Genomic DNA, 19,107 nt, shown 5'->3' with positions numbered 1-19,107 from the left:
CTCACTTGTTCAAATGGAGGATGTGCAGGGCACACTGGGCTGTGCCCAGCAGAACAAAGTCCTCCGTCACCGCCAGGGCTGTGGGCTGCTCTACCAAGGGCAGTGAAGCCCGCAACCTCCCGTTCACCGAGTATAGGTGCAAGGAGTAGGTGACCTGGAGGAAGCAGGAGGTGTCAGCAAGGACAGAATCCCAACCACCCCTATCTTGGCTGGGCGCCCCTTTCCCGTACCTGGGCCCCCAGACGCTCCCGCGCTGAGCTCTGCACCAGGATCTGGCCCTCAGACCCCAGCGCCACGTGGGACACAGGTCCAGGCAACGTGGCTCCTGGGTGCCTTAGTGCGGCCACAAACTGGCCACGGCGTACAGTGTGGATGATCACAGTTCCGTCCTGCAGGAAGGCAGCTTAGGGTGCTAGGCAGGGGTGTGTGAGCTCCAGGGGCAGTGCCCAGCAAACAGCCTCCCCTGGACACAGGCATACACACACCTCGGATCCAGACACCGCCATGTCAAGTTCAGTGCTGATGGCCACACAGCTCACTGCAGCCTCATGCCCGTATAGGACCTGCACAGGCTTTGATGCCAGCCCCACCGAGAGACCACCCTGTGGGGAACACGAGAGCTGGCTCAGGACTGGGGCCTCCCACTACCTTGGCCCCTGAATGAGTGAGAAGGCTAAAGCTCGGAAAAGTGAGGGTCTTGTCCAAAGCTGGAGAGCTGGAGGGCTGTGGAGCCCCAGACTTGCTCATGGTAGCAGAGGGAAGGAGAAGAGAACAGGGCAGGACTGGAGAGGCCCACTGAGGGGCAGATGGACTGCAGATCTGGACTATGGGGGCCCCGGAGGGCTGCCACCCAGCATACCTGCTGCAGGAGCCGCCACACCATGCATGTGGTGTCCCGGGAGCCTGAGATGAGGTAGATGCCACAGGTGTCCAGTGAAAGGCAGGTTACTACATCTGAATGGAAAGGGGAGGGGAGGGTACCAGCAGAACAGAGTGGTTACCCCCTCCCTGGCTAGCCTTGGAACCCTACTCCCACCTGCACACCCCGAGTCCAAGACTGCACATACCGAGGTGGCAGCTGAGCTGCTTCAACAGCTTGCCCCGGGGTAGTGACGTCACCCGCAGGCTGCCATCCCAATGGCCACCACTGAACACCAGCTTTCCGTCTGGGGCTGCTGCCAGGGCCTGCCCACTCACACCACCACCTGGCACCCAAGGGCCACTCAGCAGTCGCTGCATCCTGACCCAGTGAGGAGGACCACAGGTGAGGTCAGGCCACAAAGGAGAACCCAGGCCCTCAGAAATCTTGGCCAGAGCCTGCAGCTGGCCTGCATTCTGTTTGGGTGGGGAGATGACTTGGGGTGCAGGGTATTTAGAGCCCACCCCTGCCCACAGCCCTCTGTCTTACTTGGGGTTGCCCACGGTGGGGTCTTTGCTGAAGCTGAAGTAATTGCTTATATTACGGTCATAGGGCAACCAGCTGTGGGTGCCCAGTAGCCCACTGGCACTCACAGTCACCTGCGGGCAAGAGGGGACAGAGGTGGGTTTGGGGCAGTCAGAAAGGGGTTGGAGCTGAGATGGGGCCCGGCCCAGTGCACTTACCAAAAGGTCTGCGGAGCCCTGGGTAATGAAGGAATGGGGCTGCCGGTGGGGAACCAGGGCCAGCACTAGGGGCACGCCATCACTGATGACCTGCAGGGGGCGGAGCAAGGCTAGCTGTGCCTGAGCAGCCAGCTAGGGCTCTCACTACACTACCTGCTCCCTGGAACACGACTCAGTCCCTGGCCCTCAGCCCCCAGGGGTCACAGGCTAGGCATCATACAGACAGAGGTCCCTCAGAGGAATAGGCATCAGAGACCAGTGTGCCTTCAGGGCGTCTCAGAAAGTGAGTGAGAAACCAGATGGACAAGGAAGATCCTTCCAGGGTGTCAAGCTTGGTTTCAGCTGTGGTCATCCCAACCCATTACTCCACGGCTCTGAGCCTGCTAGCAGGAGGAGAGAAGAGCCTAAACACGTCAGACTTGGGGGCATTCTGGGATGCAGACAGGAAGGTGAGGTAGAGTATCTAAGGCCGGACTCCCTCCTTCTGGTCTCCCTAAGGATGGTCAGGTGAGTCAACACCTTGTCCTGACTCTTCCTCACGAAGAAGGCATCCCACCCGCACTCCCATCTCCTGTGATGTTTACCTCTTTTTCTAAGATGTCTTAGCATCAGTGACCTTGATTTAGGTTTTCCACCTGCCCCAAGAGGCTGGTAAGGACAACGGGATTCAACGAATTTCACAAAGTAAGAAGTCGACACCCTGCCTCCTCTCACCTCTGCGAAGAAGGCCTTGAGCTGGTCCAGGTGCTGGAATATGCTAGGTGAGTTAGTGTCCAGACGTGCAAGGCGTTGGGCTGCTTCCTCAGCTGAAAGCCGAGCTGGATGTGGCTCCTGTGGGCAAGTGGCTGATCAGCACTGTGGCCAGGGCATCCCTCACCACTGTTTTCCAAGCTGGCCTTACCTTCAGCAGCTGACAGGGTGTCTGCCCGAAGTTGCTGATAATGCCCTCCAGAGCCTTCCGTTCCCGCTCATCTGCCACTTGGTCCAGGTCCACGGCCCCTGAGCATCAGACAGGAAGGGCAGGACAGTCAGGACTCCCTCTGTGCCCACTGCACTCACCCCTCCTCTGTGCCCCGGCTCCCACTTGAGTCAAGGACACTGCTCACCCTCATAGGTGCAGTAATAGAAGACGTTGAGGGCCTCCTCTGCAGCTGGCCCCCGCTGCTTGTAGCCAAAGATGAGGTCGATCCACTCGTGGAGGTGGGCGGACACATATTCTGATTCCTGGGGGCGGGGAGGAGGCAGTCAGTCCAGGAACGGCTGACCCCCCCGCACCAACCCCGGCTGCCCGCCTGTCTGCGTGTGCTCATCTCACCAGAGCCTGGCGGTGCTGCTGGATGAAGTCCTCAGGAGAGCTGGCCCACGGGGGCAGCACCACGTCGCCTACCTTCTCGTTGGTCAGCTGCAGGCAGCCCAGGTCAAAGCCTGGCACAGAAGACCGGGTCAGCTGTCTCTCTGCGCCACCTTCACCTGCTCCCTGGCCACCGCCCCCAACCCGAGCTCTCCATCCCCACACCTCCTGCCCCGACGCCAGCTCCTACCGTTCTGGTTCTCCAGGAAATCAGGGAAGTAGAAGAACTCTGGGATGAGCTCCTTCACGTCGGCTGGGCTCTCCAGGCGGGCCTGCCAGGCTGCTGCCACCGAGTGGAACTGCCGGTCAGAGCAGTCAAAGCTAGGGAGGGGCACGGGCCAAAGTGAGGTAGAGAGAAGGGAGACAGTGGGGGAGAAGGTGTGGCCGCAGGAAAGCCGGGAGCCAGAGGGTCCAGGATGCCTGGAAGACCCGCCTCTTCCCTTCATCCACCCTGCCCTGCCCCATCTGCCTGCCCCTCCGCACCGGCCACTCTGCAGCTGGACGTGCAGGGAGGTGAAGGGTTCCACGCGGATGAGGTAGTGCATCACACCTGCTGCGTTGGAATAGTGGGTGCCATAGTGGAATTTGTCAATGGTGCCCGCTGGGTCCTCGAAGCTCTCGTACCTAGAGCAACAGTCGGGGGGAGTCAGCAGAAGCCCTCCTCTTGTCCCTCCCAACCCCCGAGCCCAGCCTCACTCAGGCACTCACTTCTCTCTCACAAGCTGGGCATGCTTGGGATTCACCACACCGATGGGCTTGGACAGGTCCCGGAAGACGACGGGGTTGCTGAGGTCCAACGTTGGGGACACATAGTCCTGTAGGACCCAGGGGAACTGGCCGCCCACCCGGGCAGGAGCTGCATGAGGGTCCTGATGGCCTACCTGCCCTGCCCTCACCCTCACCCTCAAGAAGATGAGTGGAGCCCACAGGTGGGGATGCACCAAGTGGAGGGGCTGCAGGGGAGCAGGAGGGACTGTCTGGGACAGGATTCCCTTCGGGGAGAACAGAGGCCAGGCCTCAGACAGCACCCGCCCAGGACCAAGCTCAGGGCTCGGTCCACCATCAGTACCCACACTTGGGTGAACCAGGGCTGGCAGACCAGAGGAGTGGGGGAGATGGGGAGCATGCCCTCACCACAGGGTACTGAGATAAGTCATTGTAGGTCCGCCCCGCAATGGTGTTGAGTTGCATCAGGTACTCGAAGTTGGAGATCTCACGCTGTACCCATTTCTGGGGGGCAGGGGCAAGAGGTGAGCCAGCTGGGCTGCCAGCCCTCTTCCCAACCGCAGGGCCCTGACCTCACCCGATCCTCACACTCCAGGGCTCTCACCTGGGTAAGGCCTGAGGCGCGCAGCATCTCCTGGGGGGAGCGGCTGCTCAGGTAGCCTTGGGTAGGGGGTTGCAGGCGCAGGAGCCACGAGTACACCTGGTTCCGCACCTGGGTGTGGGGTGGGATGGGGCAGGGTTGGGGCCTGGGGGCCTGGCACGGAGATGAGGCCGTGGCCCCACCCATCTTGCAGGGGAAGTTGAGGAAGTAGTTGGCCTGATCAATGAAGAAGAGCTCAAGCGCCGAACGGCGCAGGTTGAAACGCCGCAGGTGGACCTCGCGGAGCTGGGCCAGTGGGCGCCGGAAGTCATGGCCGATACCTGTGGGGACGGACAGCAAGTGCAGAAGTCACTCGCCCCAGCCCCACCGCACCCCAGCCATCCCTGCCGTCCCTCCGTCCCGTTCCATCAGAACACACCCTCCTCGGTTTCCACACGCTCAGCGCTGCCATCGTAGAAATACACGTGCTGTGTGGTGACCTCCAGCAGTCCTGGGACCACAGCCACCACTGTGACCAGCTGGCACTCAGCTGACAGCACCAGCTTCTCATGCTGCTCATCCAGTTCTGCGGCCTCCAACCTGGGGGCCAGCACCCACTTTAGGCACCAGACTCTGGGGTCCCCTTTCTGACAAGCCCAAGGACCACACTCTCGGAGTGCCACCAAGTCATGAGGTACACAGCTCATGACTCCCAGAGGAGGAGGAGCTGCCCAGGGTCCAGACTGACCACAGTCCCCGCCCCGAAACCTGGGCCTCTGAATGTCTTGCCAGGACACCAACCCCCGTCCCCAGCTTCCCTCACTCAGCCCCTGCCTGCTCCCATGGGCCCCCATCCTAGTCTGGTTTGTGTTTCTCAATCCTGCTCTGGGGTGCCGAGCCATGAAAGAGCAACTATCCATCCTGTTATAGCTGTGCCCAATACTCCCACCTGATTTTGGACCATCCCTTTCAGCGGGAGGGGAAACAGACTCCGGAGTCAATTCCACCACCGGCCAGCACACACTGGAGCAGACCCGTTGCCCCCATCAATCAGCTCTTTCCCAGCCCCACTCACGCGGTCTCCAGCGCAGCCAGCTCATCCTCACCCAGCTGGTCTTCCTGCAGCTCCTCGGGTAGGCTGCTGACTTTGGCCTCTTTGGTCACTGCTAGAGGCAGGGAGGCCTCCTCTGTGGGTGTCAGGGGGGCCTCACCTGCAATGGGCCCAAGGGTGCTCAGCCAGAGACAAGACAGGGCGTACGAGGTTAGGTGGACCCAGCTCAGCACACCCTCTCACCCAGGTTGTCGCGTAGGGCACTGGCTTCCAGGTGAGGGTTGAAGTGATGGTTGGGCACCAGCTTCAGACGCATGCGCGAGTATGTCTCGGCACTGGAGAGCTTCCAGCGGGGGGTGGGCGGGTCCCTACAGATACGTCCCCAGCGATGGTCACGGGCACAAGGCTATAGACCTCTGGGTTCCTCCCAGGCTTCACCCCCAAAGGCACCCTCCCAGCTCCTCCCTCCCAAGCCCCACCCCACCCGGACTCCACCCAGAACCCCGCCCACCTCAGGGCCCAGGCCCCACAGGGGCTAGAGAGCTGACGCCACAGCGCCCCCCAGTGCAGCAGGGCGGTCGAGTGCTGCGCTGCCTGCTGCTTCAGGGCCGCTGTGTACCGCAGCCCCTCCAAGCGCGCCCGCCGCTGTGCAGGTTCCAGCACCAGCTCCTGAGGAGTGGGGGGGTGGGTAGGGTGGAGGAACGGGTGAGTCCTGCTGGCTGCTTCATGTGCTGTCCCCGTTTCTCCACTCCGTCCCATCAGCCGTCCTCTGGGCCCACGTGTGGAGCAGCTCCCCGCCCCCCGCCTCGGGTCGCACACCTGGAAGGCCCGACGACCGTGTGCCCGCTCCCGCTGGCGCCGCTGCCCACTGCTCATGAGCATGTCGTAGCAGGCATTCCAGAAGCCTGACATGAGGTCGTGGCTCTTAGCATAGGTGTCCATTTCGAACTGCGACATGGTGGGCTGCACCTGGAGGATGGGACAGGGACAGGAGACCGGTGCTCGATGTGGGTCCCCAGCTCGCACTTCTCTGCCCGTGCCCCCAGCTCCAGGCACCTGCTTGTCGATGAAGTGACGCCATTCGGGGGTGGCACAAAAGGCCTGGAAGTCCTCGAAGAAGGTGGGGCTGCCGTTGGTGGGAGGCAGGGAAGGCAGCCCCCACTGCAGCCCCAGGGGCCCGTAGGCACGGTTCAGCAGTGTGCGCACCAGCGGTACCAGCCATGAGCAGCGCTCTGCAGCAGTGGCTGCAGCTGGGGGCTCCCCGTCCCCGGTGGGGGCCTCTGAGGCTGGGGTGTTCAGCGCCCGCGCCAGCACCGCCTCCAGCTTGGAGAGCACATAACAAGCCTCCTCCCGGCGCATGGGCACTGCAGTCTGCATCAGTGCGTGCAGCTTTACGTAGGCCTGGGCGTGCAGCTGTGGACGGAAGGGGTGCAGGTGTCACCAGCTACTCCCGGAGTTCCCTATACCCAGCACACACCCTCCCCTCAGTCCCACCCTGTGCTCACCTGTGGGTCCTCCAGCACAATGTAGCCAAGCACGAGGCGCAGGCCAATCTGTGCCATCTCTCGGAGATCTGCTGTGCCATCGGCCAGGTGCAGCCAGGCCCCCAGGCGATCAAGCAGGCTGCACACACCTTCAAAGAGCTGCCACACACCATATATTCCAGGCGGCCATCACCAGAGGAGGCCAAAAGCCCATGGGGCAAGAGCAAGGTAAGGTTTGGGCTGGAGGCCAGGGAGGGTTTGTACATACAGATAAACCTACGCTCACAGATAGTGGAGCTGATGAACCCATGACGGCACACGGGTACTCATCCACCTCCCAGACCAGATGCCCTCAGGTGCACGAGAACGTTGAGCACGTGCCCCTCGGAGCTGTCATACCTTCTCACTCCACAGCTCCTGGTTACCGTGGCCCTCGGCACACAGGAAGTCCTGCAGCAGGCGCAGCAGCCAGAGCGCCTGCTGGGTGAGGCTGGCCAGGACCCCAACAGGGGCCTCTTTGATGTCGGTCAGGGCTGACTCCAGCATCATCTCCAGGAGGCTGGAGAGGGGCGAGGGACTCAGGTGTCTCCCTGACCGCCTTCTTGGCCCCAGGTTTCCCCGAGGCTCTTCCCCCTCCTGAGTCACCCCCTCACCTGCGCTTGATGCAGTCTGGTGGGCGCACAAGCGTGGCCGAGGCCCCCAGCTGGGTGAGCACGGAGAAGACCTGGCCGCGCTCCCGCCAGGCAGCCTCGTCACTGCCATCCACTCCCCACCAAGTCACCGAGAACAGCACGTTGGTGAGCAGGTTACAAAGCTCCTCCTCACAGGTTTGCTGCGGACACAGGGGGTGTGTGGGGTGCGGGCTGGGGAGGGAGGCAATCACTGCCCCACTACCATCCCTGTTCAGCACGTCCGCCCACCCACTAGTAGGGACAGCAGGGAGCCAAGCCTTTGGCCAACAGCCGAGCCAGTCTGGTGCTAAAGGCCTAAACAGATGGTGTGGGCCTCAGCCACTGCCCGAGTTCCAGGGAGGATCCTGGGATTCCAGGACTCCTAAGAGGAGATGAGGTAGTTCACACGGTTACCTCACAGTCCTCACAGGCCTCAAGGACTGTCCTAGAATTCTCTGGAAGAATGCCATGGAATAAGCAGACGCCCACCCCCGGATCCAGAAGCACAGGCAAGACCCTTAGAGCAATACTGCCCACAGGCCCTGTGAAGTCCCTGCCTCACAGGCTCTCTAGGGCCTTCTGAAGCCTGGTTAGTGCCCCCAACTCTTGTCTCAGCATGACTTGGCCCTGTTCCAGAATACCCCCCACCCCCCAGGGAACACATTGCAGATAAAAGCTACGAGGCGGCAGCGCCAGACCCGAATAGCAATTGTAGCCCTGATGTCAAATAGGGCAACACCTGTGGAAAAGCTACGCTGCCTGCCCCGTGTCCCAGAAGTGCCCTCCCTTGGTGCCGTACAGTGGTAGAGGGTGGGCCCGCCTCACCTGAGGGTTGCTTGTATTAGAGGTGTCATCCCCACTGATGGTGGGCTCTGGCAGGCTGCCATCCTCCAGCACATTGGAGAGACTGGAGCTGTGGCGGCCCTGGGCAATAGGGAAGGACCGGGGCCCATCCAGCGGGGAAGGGGTGCCAGGCTGGCTGGCTGGAGTGAGAGTCCCACTGCCACTGCCACCGCCAGCAGTATTGCCTGAACTCACACTGGCCCGTTCCGGGCCCAGCTCAAAGGGTGTGGAGAATGGGGAAAGAGCCTGGTAAAAGGCGTCAGGGTCAGGGCAGGGGACCTCCGCGGGCAGGAAGACGTCTGAAGGCTCAGGTGACTCAGTGGGTGGCTTGTGTAAGGCTGGCTCCGGAGAGGTGGGTGGCTCGGGGGTAAAGGGCAGGGGACTGCCAGCTGTGACGGCTTCCAGGACAAACAGCCGGGTCAGCACATCCTGCCAGCCAGCCTGTCGGGCCAGCAGCCGCACTACGTCTGGCTGTCCGTAGATGAGGTGGAAGAGCTGCTGGGCCAGGGCACAGCAAGTGAGGGACTCATCCGACAGCCTGTCCCAGCCCCTCCTCCCGGGGCCTTTGCATGAGAGGCCTCCAGAGACCCCTCGTCACAGGCAAAGTCTGCAGGGTAGAAGCCGCCCCCCAACCCCCAACAAAGCTTTCACTTCCCACTCACCTGACGACAGATGTCTAGGCGGATGCTGAGGTCAGCCTGCAGGGAGAGCTGCACCACAGCCAATAGATCTGAGAGGTTCAGGCAATCTGGGAAAACGGCCAGAAAAGGCCTGAGGGACTGACCCCAGAGAGGGACTGTGCTCCTCTGCTGGCTCAGCCTTGGTCCCTTGGCACCAACACCTTCCCTATTCCCACCTGCCCTGGTTCCTGGATCCACATCACCCCTCTACTTGGCCTGCCTCTTGGCCCCAACCAGGTTGTACCTGCCCCCAGGAACAGCTTGAAGAGGCCCTGGCAGAGCTGGGGGGAAACGGCCCCCTCCGGCAGGCAGGCAACGAGACCCTGGAGGCCACACTCTCGCAGCCGGAGCCGCTGGCGGCTGCACTCAGGTAAGCGCTCATTCTGCTGCAGTCTGCGCAGGATCTGTGTAGGGGTTGTCATCACGGGGAAAGTTACTGTAGGAGGGTGAGTCACCACGCAGGTGTGTGGCTCCAAGAGGCCTGCAAAGGCAGCTTCACCCACCAGCCTAAGGCCTTCTGCACCTCTCTGGACTCAGGCGGGGGCCCCCGTGAATTAGGATGCCAGGGTCAGGCGTGAGCTGAGTGTACCTTGCAGACTCGGTCGGGCAGCAAGGGCGTGGGCCTTGGCCGCACCAGCAGTGCCAGCAGCACCTCAAAGTTCCCTGGCTCCAGCAGGAAGAAAGCCAGAGACTCCTGTGCTGGGGAGCCCTGCAGCAGTGCCAGCAGCAGGTCCAGCGCACCCAGCACCTGGGGATACAAAGTCTCACACTGAGCCGGCCACCCCCCAACCCTGAACGTGGTCCACACTCCACCCCTCCTCCCAGTCTCACCCTCGCCAACCTCCAGCTTACCTGGCCATCATCACCCGCGGCCGCCAGAAAGTTCAGCACCACCTGCAGGTCGTCAGTGGAAGAGCTCCGCACCAGAAACTCCCGCGCCAGGCCCAGGAGTGAAGTCTGCACTGTGCGCAGGTCATCAGCCGCTAGGGGGCGCTCCCGCTGTAGGCTGGGCAGGTCCCAGCAGAAACATGCACCCAGGGCCAGGAGAACACAGGGGCATGGAGGGGAGAACAGGGCAAGTGGGCAGGTGAGCTGGGGGACTGAACAGACCTGCCCCCAAGGCCAGAAGCTGCAGTGTCAGCACCCCACCCCATCTGCCCCCACCAGCCTCACCTGTAGTGAGTGCGCAGAGCATCGAGGATGAACTGGACCCCATACTTCTTCCGCAGCTTTTGTCTATGCTCACGGACTATGCTAGACACGTACTGGATGTGGCCTAAGTGGGAATCGGCAGAGGGCTCAGGCTACCTGACTGAGCCGGGTCCCTTCCATCCTCCAAGATAGGGGCCATGCCCCTGCCAGACCTCCCTGCCCACCTCCACCCCCCACCAGGAGAGGGTCATGGTCCCCTCAGATGCCTCAGGGCAGATATGTCCCCTCAGATCACCCACAGGGCTATAGCTTCTCAGAACCTCCACCAACATCCTGCCTGGCGGCAACCCCTTACCCAAGTCCCCACACCTACCCAGGCGCACAGCAAAGTTGCTAAGGGTCCAGAGGTGAAAGTTGAAGAGCAAATGCTGGTAGAGCAGGTACAGGAGGGTCCCACCGCCCTCGGCTGCCACCTGCTCCATCAGAAGCTGGGCAGACATGAGCACATTCATGTCCATGGCCCAGCTGGGGACCTGGGGGAGGACAGAGGAGCTGGGGTGAGATATCAGGCCCTGCCCGCCCACTCTCAGGCCTCCCAGTTTCCACCCTGCCCTGCACAGGCAGATGGACACAAGCATTCTGCCTGCTCAAAACACTTCAGTGGCTCCCTGCCATCTCTGAAGTGCAAGCTCCCAGACTGCTGTGCAGGTGCCCTGCTGTTCTGCTACTCCCCCCAGACCCTCATAGCCAAACCCTGCCCAGCCTTTCAAGGTCCTGCTCAAATGCCACCTCTCCCAGGAGGCCCTCCCTGACTGATGCCATCAGGCTCCCCTTCTTGGTCCCTCCAATCAGTCCCCTTAGTCAGACAGGGCAGTCCCCTCCCCACCTGCCCCAGCAGGCCCCACCTTGCGCAGGAGGGCCCCAATGATGGCAGGCCCCTGGCACTGCACCAGGCTCTCCTGGTTTACAGCATGGCCCTGTAGGAAGTTCCGCAGCATCAGCAGAAAGGCAGCCACTGCATTCCTCTCCATTCGCTCCTCTACCGCCACCAGGAAGGGAACAGATGTACCTCAAAGGCCTGCCAGTGGCCACAGAGACCTCAAGCAGTCCAGTCCCCCAACCATGCCAAGATCTCCCCCCACCCAGTTCAGGCAGCAGGGACACTTACCTGAGGACCTGCCCAGTGGGAGAAGCAGTCCCTGGGGGGCGTTGTGGCCAGAGGTCAGTTCGGGCCCCACAAGGTCATGTGTTTCTGCTGGACCTGCCTCGGCTTCTTGGGGCTGTGTAGCCACTCGTTCCAGCAGGGGCAGCAGGGCACCCATGCCTCCCACGCAATTCACCACATCCTGCGGGTGGGGGCCACCATGAGAGGGCGGCACCCAGCCATCTCCTGCCCCACTCCATCCCAGCAGACCCTCCAGTCTGGAAATCTGGGTCTCCTCAAGACCTCTCAGGGCACGGTGCCACTCCCCAGCCCGCCCTGTACACACGTGCCCACGCTCATGCTTCCTGCACACACTGGTCACATGCGCACACACCTTCACGTCCCAGGTCTCCACCCTGTGGCCTGTCAGGCGGCCATCCAGCCCGTGACCAGGGGACAGGTCCAGGCAGATGTTGTTCTTACAGGCCTGCGGACAGGGGGTGAGCAGGCAGCAAGGCTCAGTGGAGGAGGTGGCGGGAGACAGAGGGTGGGAGGCAGGGGGAGGGAGCGGGATTAAGCCAACTGCCCACCTCCGCAGTACCTGAGGTGAGTAATGGAGGAGCAGCCTGGTGCCAAGTTCATGCAGTTCACCCTCGGGCTTGAAGGGTGCTGTCTCATTGGGCCCTGGGGGGTAGGCAGGGGGGCTTCAGACCTGGCTGGGCTTCTGGCCAAACCCCACACACAGCCTGCCTCTTCTCTGCCTGATAAGAGGACAGACCCCACCCCCCCGCAGGGACACCTTCCCCCCACCAGACCCCTCGTTTCTGGCCTGGGCACTTGTTGAGACCCAACCAGTTGGGTCCTGGGGCAAAGCGGTAGGGGCTGGGGCAGGGCACGGGGACGGCGCTGCATACCCAGGGTGCACAGGACCCGCAGGGCTGCCGCCTGCAGGGCTTCATGGAAGATGGCCACAGCCCCCAGCTCGCCCTCCAGGGATGTGGGGCTGCCCCACCGAGTGTCCTGTGTGCCTGCGAGGGTGGAGCTGATGCTGCCCTCCTGCAGAGGGGCCACCAGCCCGGACCCCCAGCCAAGCCCTGTGGTGGCTGGGACTGACTGGGAGCGGGTGAGGGAGGGGTGAGTGTGAGCCAGGGCAGCGGGGACAGGTGGCGCAGGCAGGCCCGTGGTGGTGGTCGTTGTGCGGTGCCCAGCAGAGCCGATACAGCAGGAGGAGAAAGGCTGTGGGGCCAGGGTTGGGGGAGTGGTCAGGTCACAGCAGAGCCTGGGGTTCCACCTGCATTCAGTTCCTCGGTGACCCCCAAGGCTGCACAGGCCCCAGAGGCTGAGGCCTGTGGGGTGGGGGAGGGGGAACACGGGGCTCCAGGCCCCACCCTGTCCAAGTGCCCCCAGCTGCCCAAGCCTCCCTAAACCCTGCCTGGCACACCTCACTAAGGGAGGGGCAGCGAAGGGGTGCTGTCTTCACCAGATGGCCGTCTTTGTAGACATGCACCAGGTTCTGGCTGAAGGGCCGGCGCCCGGGCACATGGACAATGCCCACACAGTGCTAGAACAGAAGCCACAACATCAGGTCACAGGTTGGGACGTGGTGTCCCCTCCACCTCCCTGGGCCACATGAGGACGGAGGCTCACCCAGGCAGAGTCGGCAAAGGACACTTCAGGCAAGCTCATGGTCAAGTACTCCTTCCGGGTGCACACGGCCACCACCAGGGTCCCAGCCGCCGTGAAGAAGGCTTCAAACCCTGAGCCGCTGCTGGTGAAGAAGCTGGGGGCAGGCCAAGCCAGTTATGCCCGCTGGTTCTCCTGCTCACCCTGGCACCACGCCCTGGTCCCTAGCAGTCACCCACCTGTACAGTTGCTTTCGCTGGAGCGGCCGGGTGGGGCCCGGGGCAGGTGTTACAGCCGTGGGGTGCAGACACAGCCAGGCATGGAAGGTAAAGCCAGGTCCTGGCCATCGCTGCACAGGGGGTACCATGATACCCGCCATGCTGGGCGTGAGGTCAAAGTAGCACAGGGCTCGTGCTGGGCCCTGGTGCCGGGCCATGCCTGAGAGCGCGCGGATGATGGCACCTGCGTGTCGGGCAGCCCCGGCCTCAGCTCCACCCGGCCCTGAGTCCAGACCTGGTGGGGGACGAAGCAGGCGACGCAGCTCCAAGGGCCTTAGTGACACGTGGCCCAATGCTTGCAGCAGTGCCAGCAGCTGCTCCTGGCAGCGGTCCCCCAGGGCTACCCCCTCGCTGAGTGTCTCCAACAGGCAGCCCACCAGACCGGCCTGGACACACGTGGCACGGCTGGCAGGGCAGCTGTCACAGAGCCACCAGAGGCGCTGTGCTAGGAAGAGGCGCAGCTCAGCTGTGGGCAGTGCTGGCAGCCACCGCATCAGCACCAGCACCGGCTGCTCATTGCGGATTGGGGGTGGCGGACACGTGCCGTGGTTGCCCTCCACAGCCTGCGGGTGGAGAGAATGATAGTTCCCGGGCAACTGGCATGGAACAGGCCACCCCGCCAACAGTGGGACTTCCTGTCTCAGTTTACTTGCCTAAAGCATGGGAACACAACATGTGCTACCCCACCCAGCTCACAGGTTGTGTTTGAGGCTCAGGAAAGCCAGAGGTGCTCAGACAACCATCGCTACCAACAACAACCCTTGGCTTTCGGTCTGGGTTGGCCTAAACCCCAACTGCCTATTCCTAGGATCATCCTGGGGCTTGCTAACATGCAGCAGCTTCTGGGCCCCATGCAGCTCAGAATCCTCACCCCAGTGACCCTGACACACAGGGTCAGGCCCCAGCTCACACATAGTCAACATGGTCCCCTAAGGTGGAGAGCTCACCTTCCGTGGTAGCCCTGACTCACTCCTGGCTGCCCTTGGGACCCTGCCCCCAAGCCCTTGCCCTCACCATGTTGAGCAGCTCTTGCAACAGTCGATGGGTGGGGGGACCGTGACTCTGCAGAACCTCTTGCAGGTGAGGGTAGCCGATGCGCTCCTTAAACACCTCCTGTGCAGGGATGTGTGGGAAAGGAGTGAGTGTGTATGTGGGCCCCAGGGCGCACTCACACCCTACAGGAACCCTGGAGGAGGCATCACCTTTCAGGGCCCCCTTGCCTGGCTCTGCCTCTGGGTCACAGTGCTAGCAGGGGAATAGGTCTACCTTGGAAGGCTGCAGATGGTGGTCAGCCATAAGCATCCTTCCGCCCTCCAGCTCTGAGCCAGGATAGCCAGCTCCCAGGACTCACTAATGACCATGCTCGCCCAGGGGGCTGAGCCGTACCCCAGAGGGCAGAATGGTCACCTCCCCAGCTCACTTGCTCTGACAGCCATCAGCCAGGCCTGTTCTAGAGACAGCTGATCCACTTAACACCCATCCCATGCCCCTACCACAGCAGGACCGCAGCATCCTCACCTTGGCGGAGGGGGAGCCGCTCATGATGCAGGTCAACACTCTGACTACGTGGACTGCAATGGCGTCTGTGTCCTGGTCCAGTACCTTGGGGTGGGGAGGGGCAGTCAGGAGAGGCAGGTGCCAGGACGTCGCAGCTGGCGGCACCCTGCAATAAAAGGGTGCAGGGACAGGAACAGATGCCCCAAGGCAAGTAGCTGAGCTGGCTTGGGGCCCTGGAATTGTGGAAACCCTGTCCGGGCCATATAGTGCTAGAACAGAAGCCACCAGGCCCTCTACCCTTGCCCAAGCTGCCAAGCAGCTTGGCAAGGCCCACTCTGACAGAGAAGCCAGGGAAGAAACCAAGGCTGGGAAGGGCCTCACTGGGATACTGGGACAGATCACCAGTGAACTCTTTGGCCACAGCCCTCTGCCCTCCACTGTCCGGTGGGTTTATGGGCCCCGGTCTCCACCCATCGCCACCCAAGCTAAACACATGTGCAGGCAGGCTGGCAAGTGCCCCATCACCCACGATGATTGACAGGGGGTTGGGGAATTTAGGGACAATCAATCACAGGATGTTAGAACCAGAAGAACCTTCGAGACCTTTAAGTCCTACCCTGCCCCTTTCCCCTAGATCCAGGTGGGGATGCTGAGGCTCACCCTGGCTGAACCCAACAGCCAGAGGCATGCTACTCCTTCACCCTGCCCTACTGAGGGGCTGAGAAGTCAGGAGGGCTTGGAGAGTTTGTCAGCAGGTGCCAGGCTGTATTTTGGCTCCATGGGGCCCTTGGTCCCAGCTCTGCCTGACTCCCTAAGGGACCTCCGGCAATCTTTTCCCTCCTCCAGGCCTCAGTTTCCTCATCCGTAAAAAGCAGGGGTCTCACTGGCCTTGCCTGCTTTGTAGATGAATGGACATGCAGGTTCTCAGAAAACAGCCAAGTGCAATAGACACACAGGGCTGCTTCATGAGGACAAAGCCAGGGCGGGGCTCTGGAGGTGGGGGCCCAGGTGTTGAGCCACCAGAGAGAAGGTGCCCCATGCAAAGCCCCTGACACGCCACAGCCTCCTACAGCCCCCATGCAAGGTGAGGCAGGGAGCACGTCATGAGGGCATGAGGGGATAGGGAACTCCCAGTGACCTGCTTAGGGCAGGTGCAAGGATCCAAGCAAAGAAGTGGCCCCATGTGGGGGACCTCCTTCTCTGTGAGTGACCACAGCCAAATCCCTGAGTATCTGGCCTCTTGTTTCCCCTTCTGTGCAATGGGGGTGGGGTGGCTGAGTATCGAAGGTTCCTTCCAGGTTGGCATAGCCAAACCCCAGCTCCCAAGACTAATAACAAGGCAGGGAACAGATCACAACTGTGCCATTTCCTAGGATTGGGATTTGGAAGGTAGGTGAGACAGCATGGGGGACCCAGCCCCATCACTAGGCTATACCAGGACTGGCATCGTTCCCCCTGCATAGTGCAGAAGGCTCAAAGAGGGAGCCCCGGGGGGTGGGTGCCCAGGGACGTGGGTGCCTGAGCTGGTCAGCCCCAGGGTGGTACCTTCTGGACATCGGGCTCGGTCAGTAACCAGGTAGCCAGGTCACTGTCCCCCTCAGGGGGCGCCCGGGCCTGCAAGTACAGCTGTCGGGGTGGGGGGTAGGCACAAGGTGGAGGAGGCAGAGGAGAGAGATGAGGGAAGGGTGGGATTAGAGCAGGACCTGGGGCAGTTGCCAGGGCTCCGCCCCATAGGGAAGGATGCGCCCTGAGCCCCAGGCCGAGCGCCCCACCAGGCACTAGGGAAGAGTAGGGGAGCTGAGCCACCCATACCCTGCCCAAAGGGACAGAGCCAGGGGCAGATAAGTGGGCAGGAATAGGCACTGCATCTGCAACAGCTGAGCCTTCTTCCTGCCCCTAGGTTTGGGGCTGGGGAAAAGGGAAACAAGGGGCCAGGGCAGTTCCTGTCCTTCTACAACACCCCCTTCATGTGGGGTCCAGAGCCATCCGGAGCCCCGGGCCCTCCCACTGAAGTGCAAGCCATCCCTCCAGCCCAAGTATGCTCATCATCAGCTCGGCATGCACACGTGGTGCCCCCACCCCAGCCTGGGCCCCGCCCACCTTGCTGTTCTGGATGAGGCGGATAAGGTGTTCAAAGCAATTGTTGCTGAGGAAGGTGGCCTGCAGCACTGGCCGGTCCTCACATGCCAGCATCATGGGGATGGCATCTGTGGAGAGGTCAAGGGTCAACCCTGCCCAAGCCTGTCTCAGCAGCGCCTCTGGTCAGCCTTAAACCTTCTTCCCATACTGCCCAGGCCAGCCTTTCCATCATAACTTGGGCCTTCCCCTGCTAGTGCCACCTCCCCAAGAGCCCAAGAGGCTATACCCACCGAGCATGCTGACCCGTAGGGTGATGAGGGCCTCTTCCGGGTCCAGGCTTGGCCCGGCCGGCCAGTCGGCATTAAGGACACGGAAGTAGCCCTCAAGCAGGGCTCGGAGCTCTGGCCCCCGGGGGGGTGTGCGGCTGGCATGCAGGACATGTACCGCACCCACCAGTGCCTCCAGTGCCAGCGGCACTAGGCGGGGGTCCTGGGCCGGCCCATGGCCCCAGCCTCGCACCACATCCAGCAGGCCCTGAACAGTGCCAGCGCTCACAGCCTTCTGCCCGTTCTCCTGCAGGTGTGGGCAGAGACGGGCAATGGGCAAAGGGCTCACCCAGCAGAGAGACCCTGAGACAGCCACCCTCGGTCCCCCAGGCTCCTCCAGGCCTACCTTCCCTCCTGCAAGGACAGCACCAAAGAGATGGATGAGACGCAGCAGGAGCACAGGCGGCAAGTGATCTGCATCCTGCAGGCTCTCTGATGGGGGTGGGGAGCAAGACAATGTCACAAAGCTTGCAGGGCTGTGGGTCCGGGGGACCACACAAGAGGTGGGTGCCCTGGGCTGGGAGTGGGGGGCTGGGTCAAGGAACAGGGCTGGGAGGCCCAATCTGAGGGAGAAGACCGGGTTCTGTGCTGGGAGTCTAAAATGTCATGACTCTATGCTAGGAGGTCTGAGGACACAGCCCTTCGTTGGGGAGCTTGTAGGGGGCATGGCCCTGCCCTGAGAGCCTAGCCAGCTCCCTGGAGCCTTAAGCCCCAAAATGAGGACCCCAGGGTGAGCACCCCCCATGCACTTCCCCATGGCAACCCAGGGTTTAGTTTCTTAGATACAAGTCTCCTGGTCCCTCTGCCCTGTGATGGCTGGAGCATCCCGTGACCGGCTCTGGGGACCCTGCCATACCTACCATACAGATGCTCCACACACCATCCCCCTACACCCCCACTGGGGACTTCTAGGGGCTTTCACAGCGTCATATCTGGGAGGCCCATCTGGCCCTGCTCCAGTAAAGCTGGACAGGATGCCAGGACACGAACTGAAACCCAGAGAGCAGAAAGGACCAGCCCTGGGTCACATGAATGTGTGTGCGTTGGAGGGGGGAATGCAGAGCTGCCTTGATACCAGTGGGATGGGGTGGGGGTCCTCCCGGGGGACAGGGCTTTCAAGGTGAGGCCTGATAATGCAGTTGGCCTGGAAAGGAAAAGGAAAGAGTATGGGCAAAGACCAAAGGTGGGATAACTAGTTGGATTCTAGGAATGAGAGGACAGGACCATGGCTGGAGAGCAGAGAGCAAGCGGGGCTGGAAAGGAAGGCTGTGGAGACGATTGGATTCTGAGGATGTCAGGTCCCCACTGAGGAATTTACAGCAGGGGAAACAAAATCCAGTGTTTTAAGAAGAGTACTCAGGCTGTGGGAGAACAGAGGCAGGGACTTCCCAGGGGGCATCTCCCCTCTTGGAGCTGTTGCCCTCGTTCCAAACCCAGGCCCACAGCTCCCTGGTGCATCCCAGAAACACTGAGATATTTCCTAGGCCACCACCTTCCCAAACCTGGCCTGCCCCTGTCCAGACAGCATCCTGCCAGGAGCCCATCTGAAATTCTGGCCAGTGTCTTCCAATGAGAGGAGAGAAGACACTCAGGAGCAGAAGGTACCCAGGGAGAATAGGTGGCCAGAGATGTTCTGGGGGGTCAGCTTCCCCGGGAGTATGGGAGCAGGAAGGGGAGACACCTAATGTAGACACTGTCCTGTGGAAGAGAGGAGACTGGGTGGAGCTACAGGGACAAAGAGATTGGACCAGGGAGTTTTAAGATAGTCCAGATCAGAGTGGGGTACAAGCAATGGGGGGGGGTCCAAGAGACAGGAGAGAAGGGGAAAGGGAAATCGACTCCCCCGCAAAAAGAAATCACTCATTTTGTGCAGACATGCCCTTCCTCTCCTCTCTGCCCCTGAACTCCTACTTGCCTTTGGAAGCCCACTCAAATTCCCATGGTTCTTCCAGCCCTGAGTACAGCCATAGGTGGGTCCTATCCTGCATATGCAATGGGGAACCAAAGGAGGGGGCTCATG

At 61.7% G+C, this 19,107-nt stretch overlaps 1 protein-coding gene across 13 annotated transcripts in view; it reads right to left on the bottom strand.

The window, feature by feature from the left end:
• The window catches only part of NBEAL2 (neurobeachin like 2), a 34,432-nt gene that overhangs the window by 4,665 nt on the left and 10,660 nt on the right, over positions 1-19,107 (bottom strand). For 4 of the 13 annotated variants that reach the window (XM_024751504.1, XM_024751499.1, XM_024751500.1 and 1 more), the window contains exons 7-52: positions 17,434-17,519; positions 17,052-17,334; positions 16,783-16,889; positions 16,228-16,308; positions 14,704-14,787; positions 14,200-14,298; positions 13,147-13,748; positions 12,932-13,064; positions 12,726-12,845; positions 12,199-12,520; positions 11,886-11,968; positions 11,679-11,771; positions 11,309-11,486; positions 11,046-11,179; positions 10,514-10,673; positions 10,162-10,264; positions 9,841-9,994; positions 9,578-9,736; positions 9,233-9,392; positions 8,971-9,056; positions 8,291-8,806; positions 7,448-7,626; positions 7,194-7,353; positions 6,816-6,953; positions 6,367-6,723; positions 6,130-6,279; positions 5,822-5,979; positions 5,554-5,678; positions 5,335-5,470; positions 4,699-4,859; positions 4,284-4,600; positions 4,088-4,183; positions 3,662-3,786; positions 3,437-3,577; positions 3,144-3,274; positions 2,918-3,027; positions 2,709-2,826; positions 2,504-2,601; positions 2,317-2,433; positions 1,603-1,692; positions 1,409-1,518; positions 1,068-1,240; positions 860-954; positions 486-602; positions 231-389; positions 6-154 (exon numbers count right to left, since the gene is read on the bottom strand). In XM_024751504.1, coding sequence (XP_024607272.1) covers positions 6-154; positions 231-389; positions 486-602; positions 860-954; positions 1,068-1,240; positions 1,409-1,518; positions 1,603-1,692; positions 2,317-2,433; positions 2,504-2,601; positions 2,709-2,826; positions 2,918-3,027; positions 3,144-3,274; positions 3,437-3,577; positions 3,662-3,786; positions 4,088-4,183; positions 4,284-4,600; positions 4,699-4,859; positions 5,335-5,470; positions 5,554-5,678; positions 5,822-5,979; positions 6,130-6,279; positions 6,367-6,723; positions 6,816-6,953; positions 7,194-7,353; positions 7,448-7,626; positions 8,291-8,806; positions 8,971-9,056; positions 9,233-9,392; positions 9,578-9,736; positions 9,841-9,994; positions 10,162-10,264; positions 10,514-10,673; positions 11,046-11,179; positions 11,309-11,486; positions 11,679-11,771; positions 11,886-11,968; positions 12,199-12,520; positions 12,726-12,845; positions 12,932-13,064; positions 13,147-13,748; positions 14,200-14,298; positions 14,704-14,787; positions 16,228-16,308; positions 16,783-16,889; positions 17,052-17,334; positions 17,434-17,519 — 7,453 coding nt within the window. Of the gene's footprint in view, positions 1-5; positions 155-230; positions 390-485; positions 603-859; positions 955-1,067; positions 1,241-1,408; positions 1,519-1,602; positions 1,693-2,316; positions 2,434-2,503; positions 2,602-2,708; positions 2,827-2,917; positions 3,028-3,143; positions 3,275-3,436; positions 3,578-3,661; positions 3,787-4,087; positions 4,184-4,283; positions 4,601-4,698; positions 4,860-5,334; positions 5,471-5,553; positions 5,679-5,821; positions 5,980-6,129; positions 6,280-6,366; positions 6,724-6,815; positions 6,954-7,193; positions 7,354-7,447; positions 7,627-8,290; positions 8,807-8,970; positions 9,057-9,232; positions 9,393-9,577; positions 9,737-9,840; positions 9,995-10,161; positions 10,265-10,513; positions 10,674-11,045; positions 11,180-11,308; positions 11,487-11,678; positions 11,772-11,885; positions 11,969-12,198; positions 12,521-12,725; positions 12,846-12,931; positions 13,065-13,146; positions 13,749-14,199; positions 14,299-14,703; positions 14,849-16,227; positions 16,309-16,782; positions 16,890-17,051; positions 17,335-17,433; positions 17,520-19,107 lie in introns of those variants that run through there. The other 9 variants (XM_024751507.1, XM_024751502.1, XM_024751508.1 and 6 more) reach the window with 6 other exon arrangements.

Source organism: Neophocaena asiaeorientalis, unplaced genomic scaffold (genome assembly GCF_003031525.2).
Source record: "Neophocaena asiaeorientalis asiaeorientalis breed wild unplaced genomic scaffold, Neophocaena_asiaeorientalis_V1.1 scaffold221, whole genome shotgun sequence".
Taxonomy (NCBI): domain Eukaryota; kingdom Metazoa; phylum Chordata; class Mammalia; order Artiodactyla; family Phocoenidae; genus Neophocaena; species Neophocaena asiaeorientalis.
The sequence above is the reverse complement of the archived record's forward strand: the minus strand, read 5'-3'. Positions and strand labels throughout refer to the sequence as shown.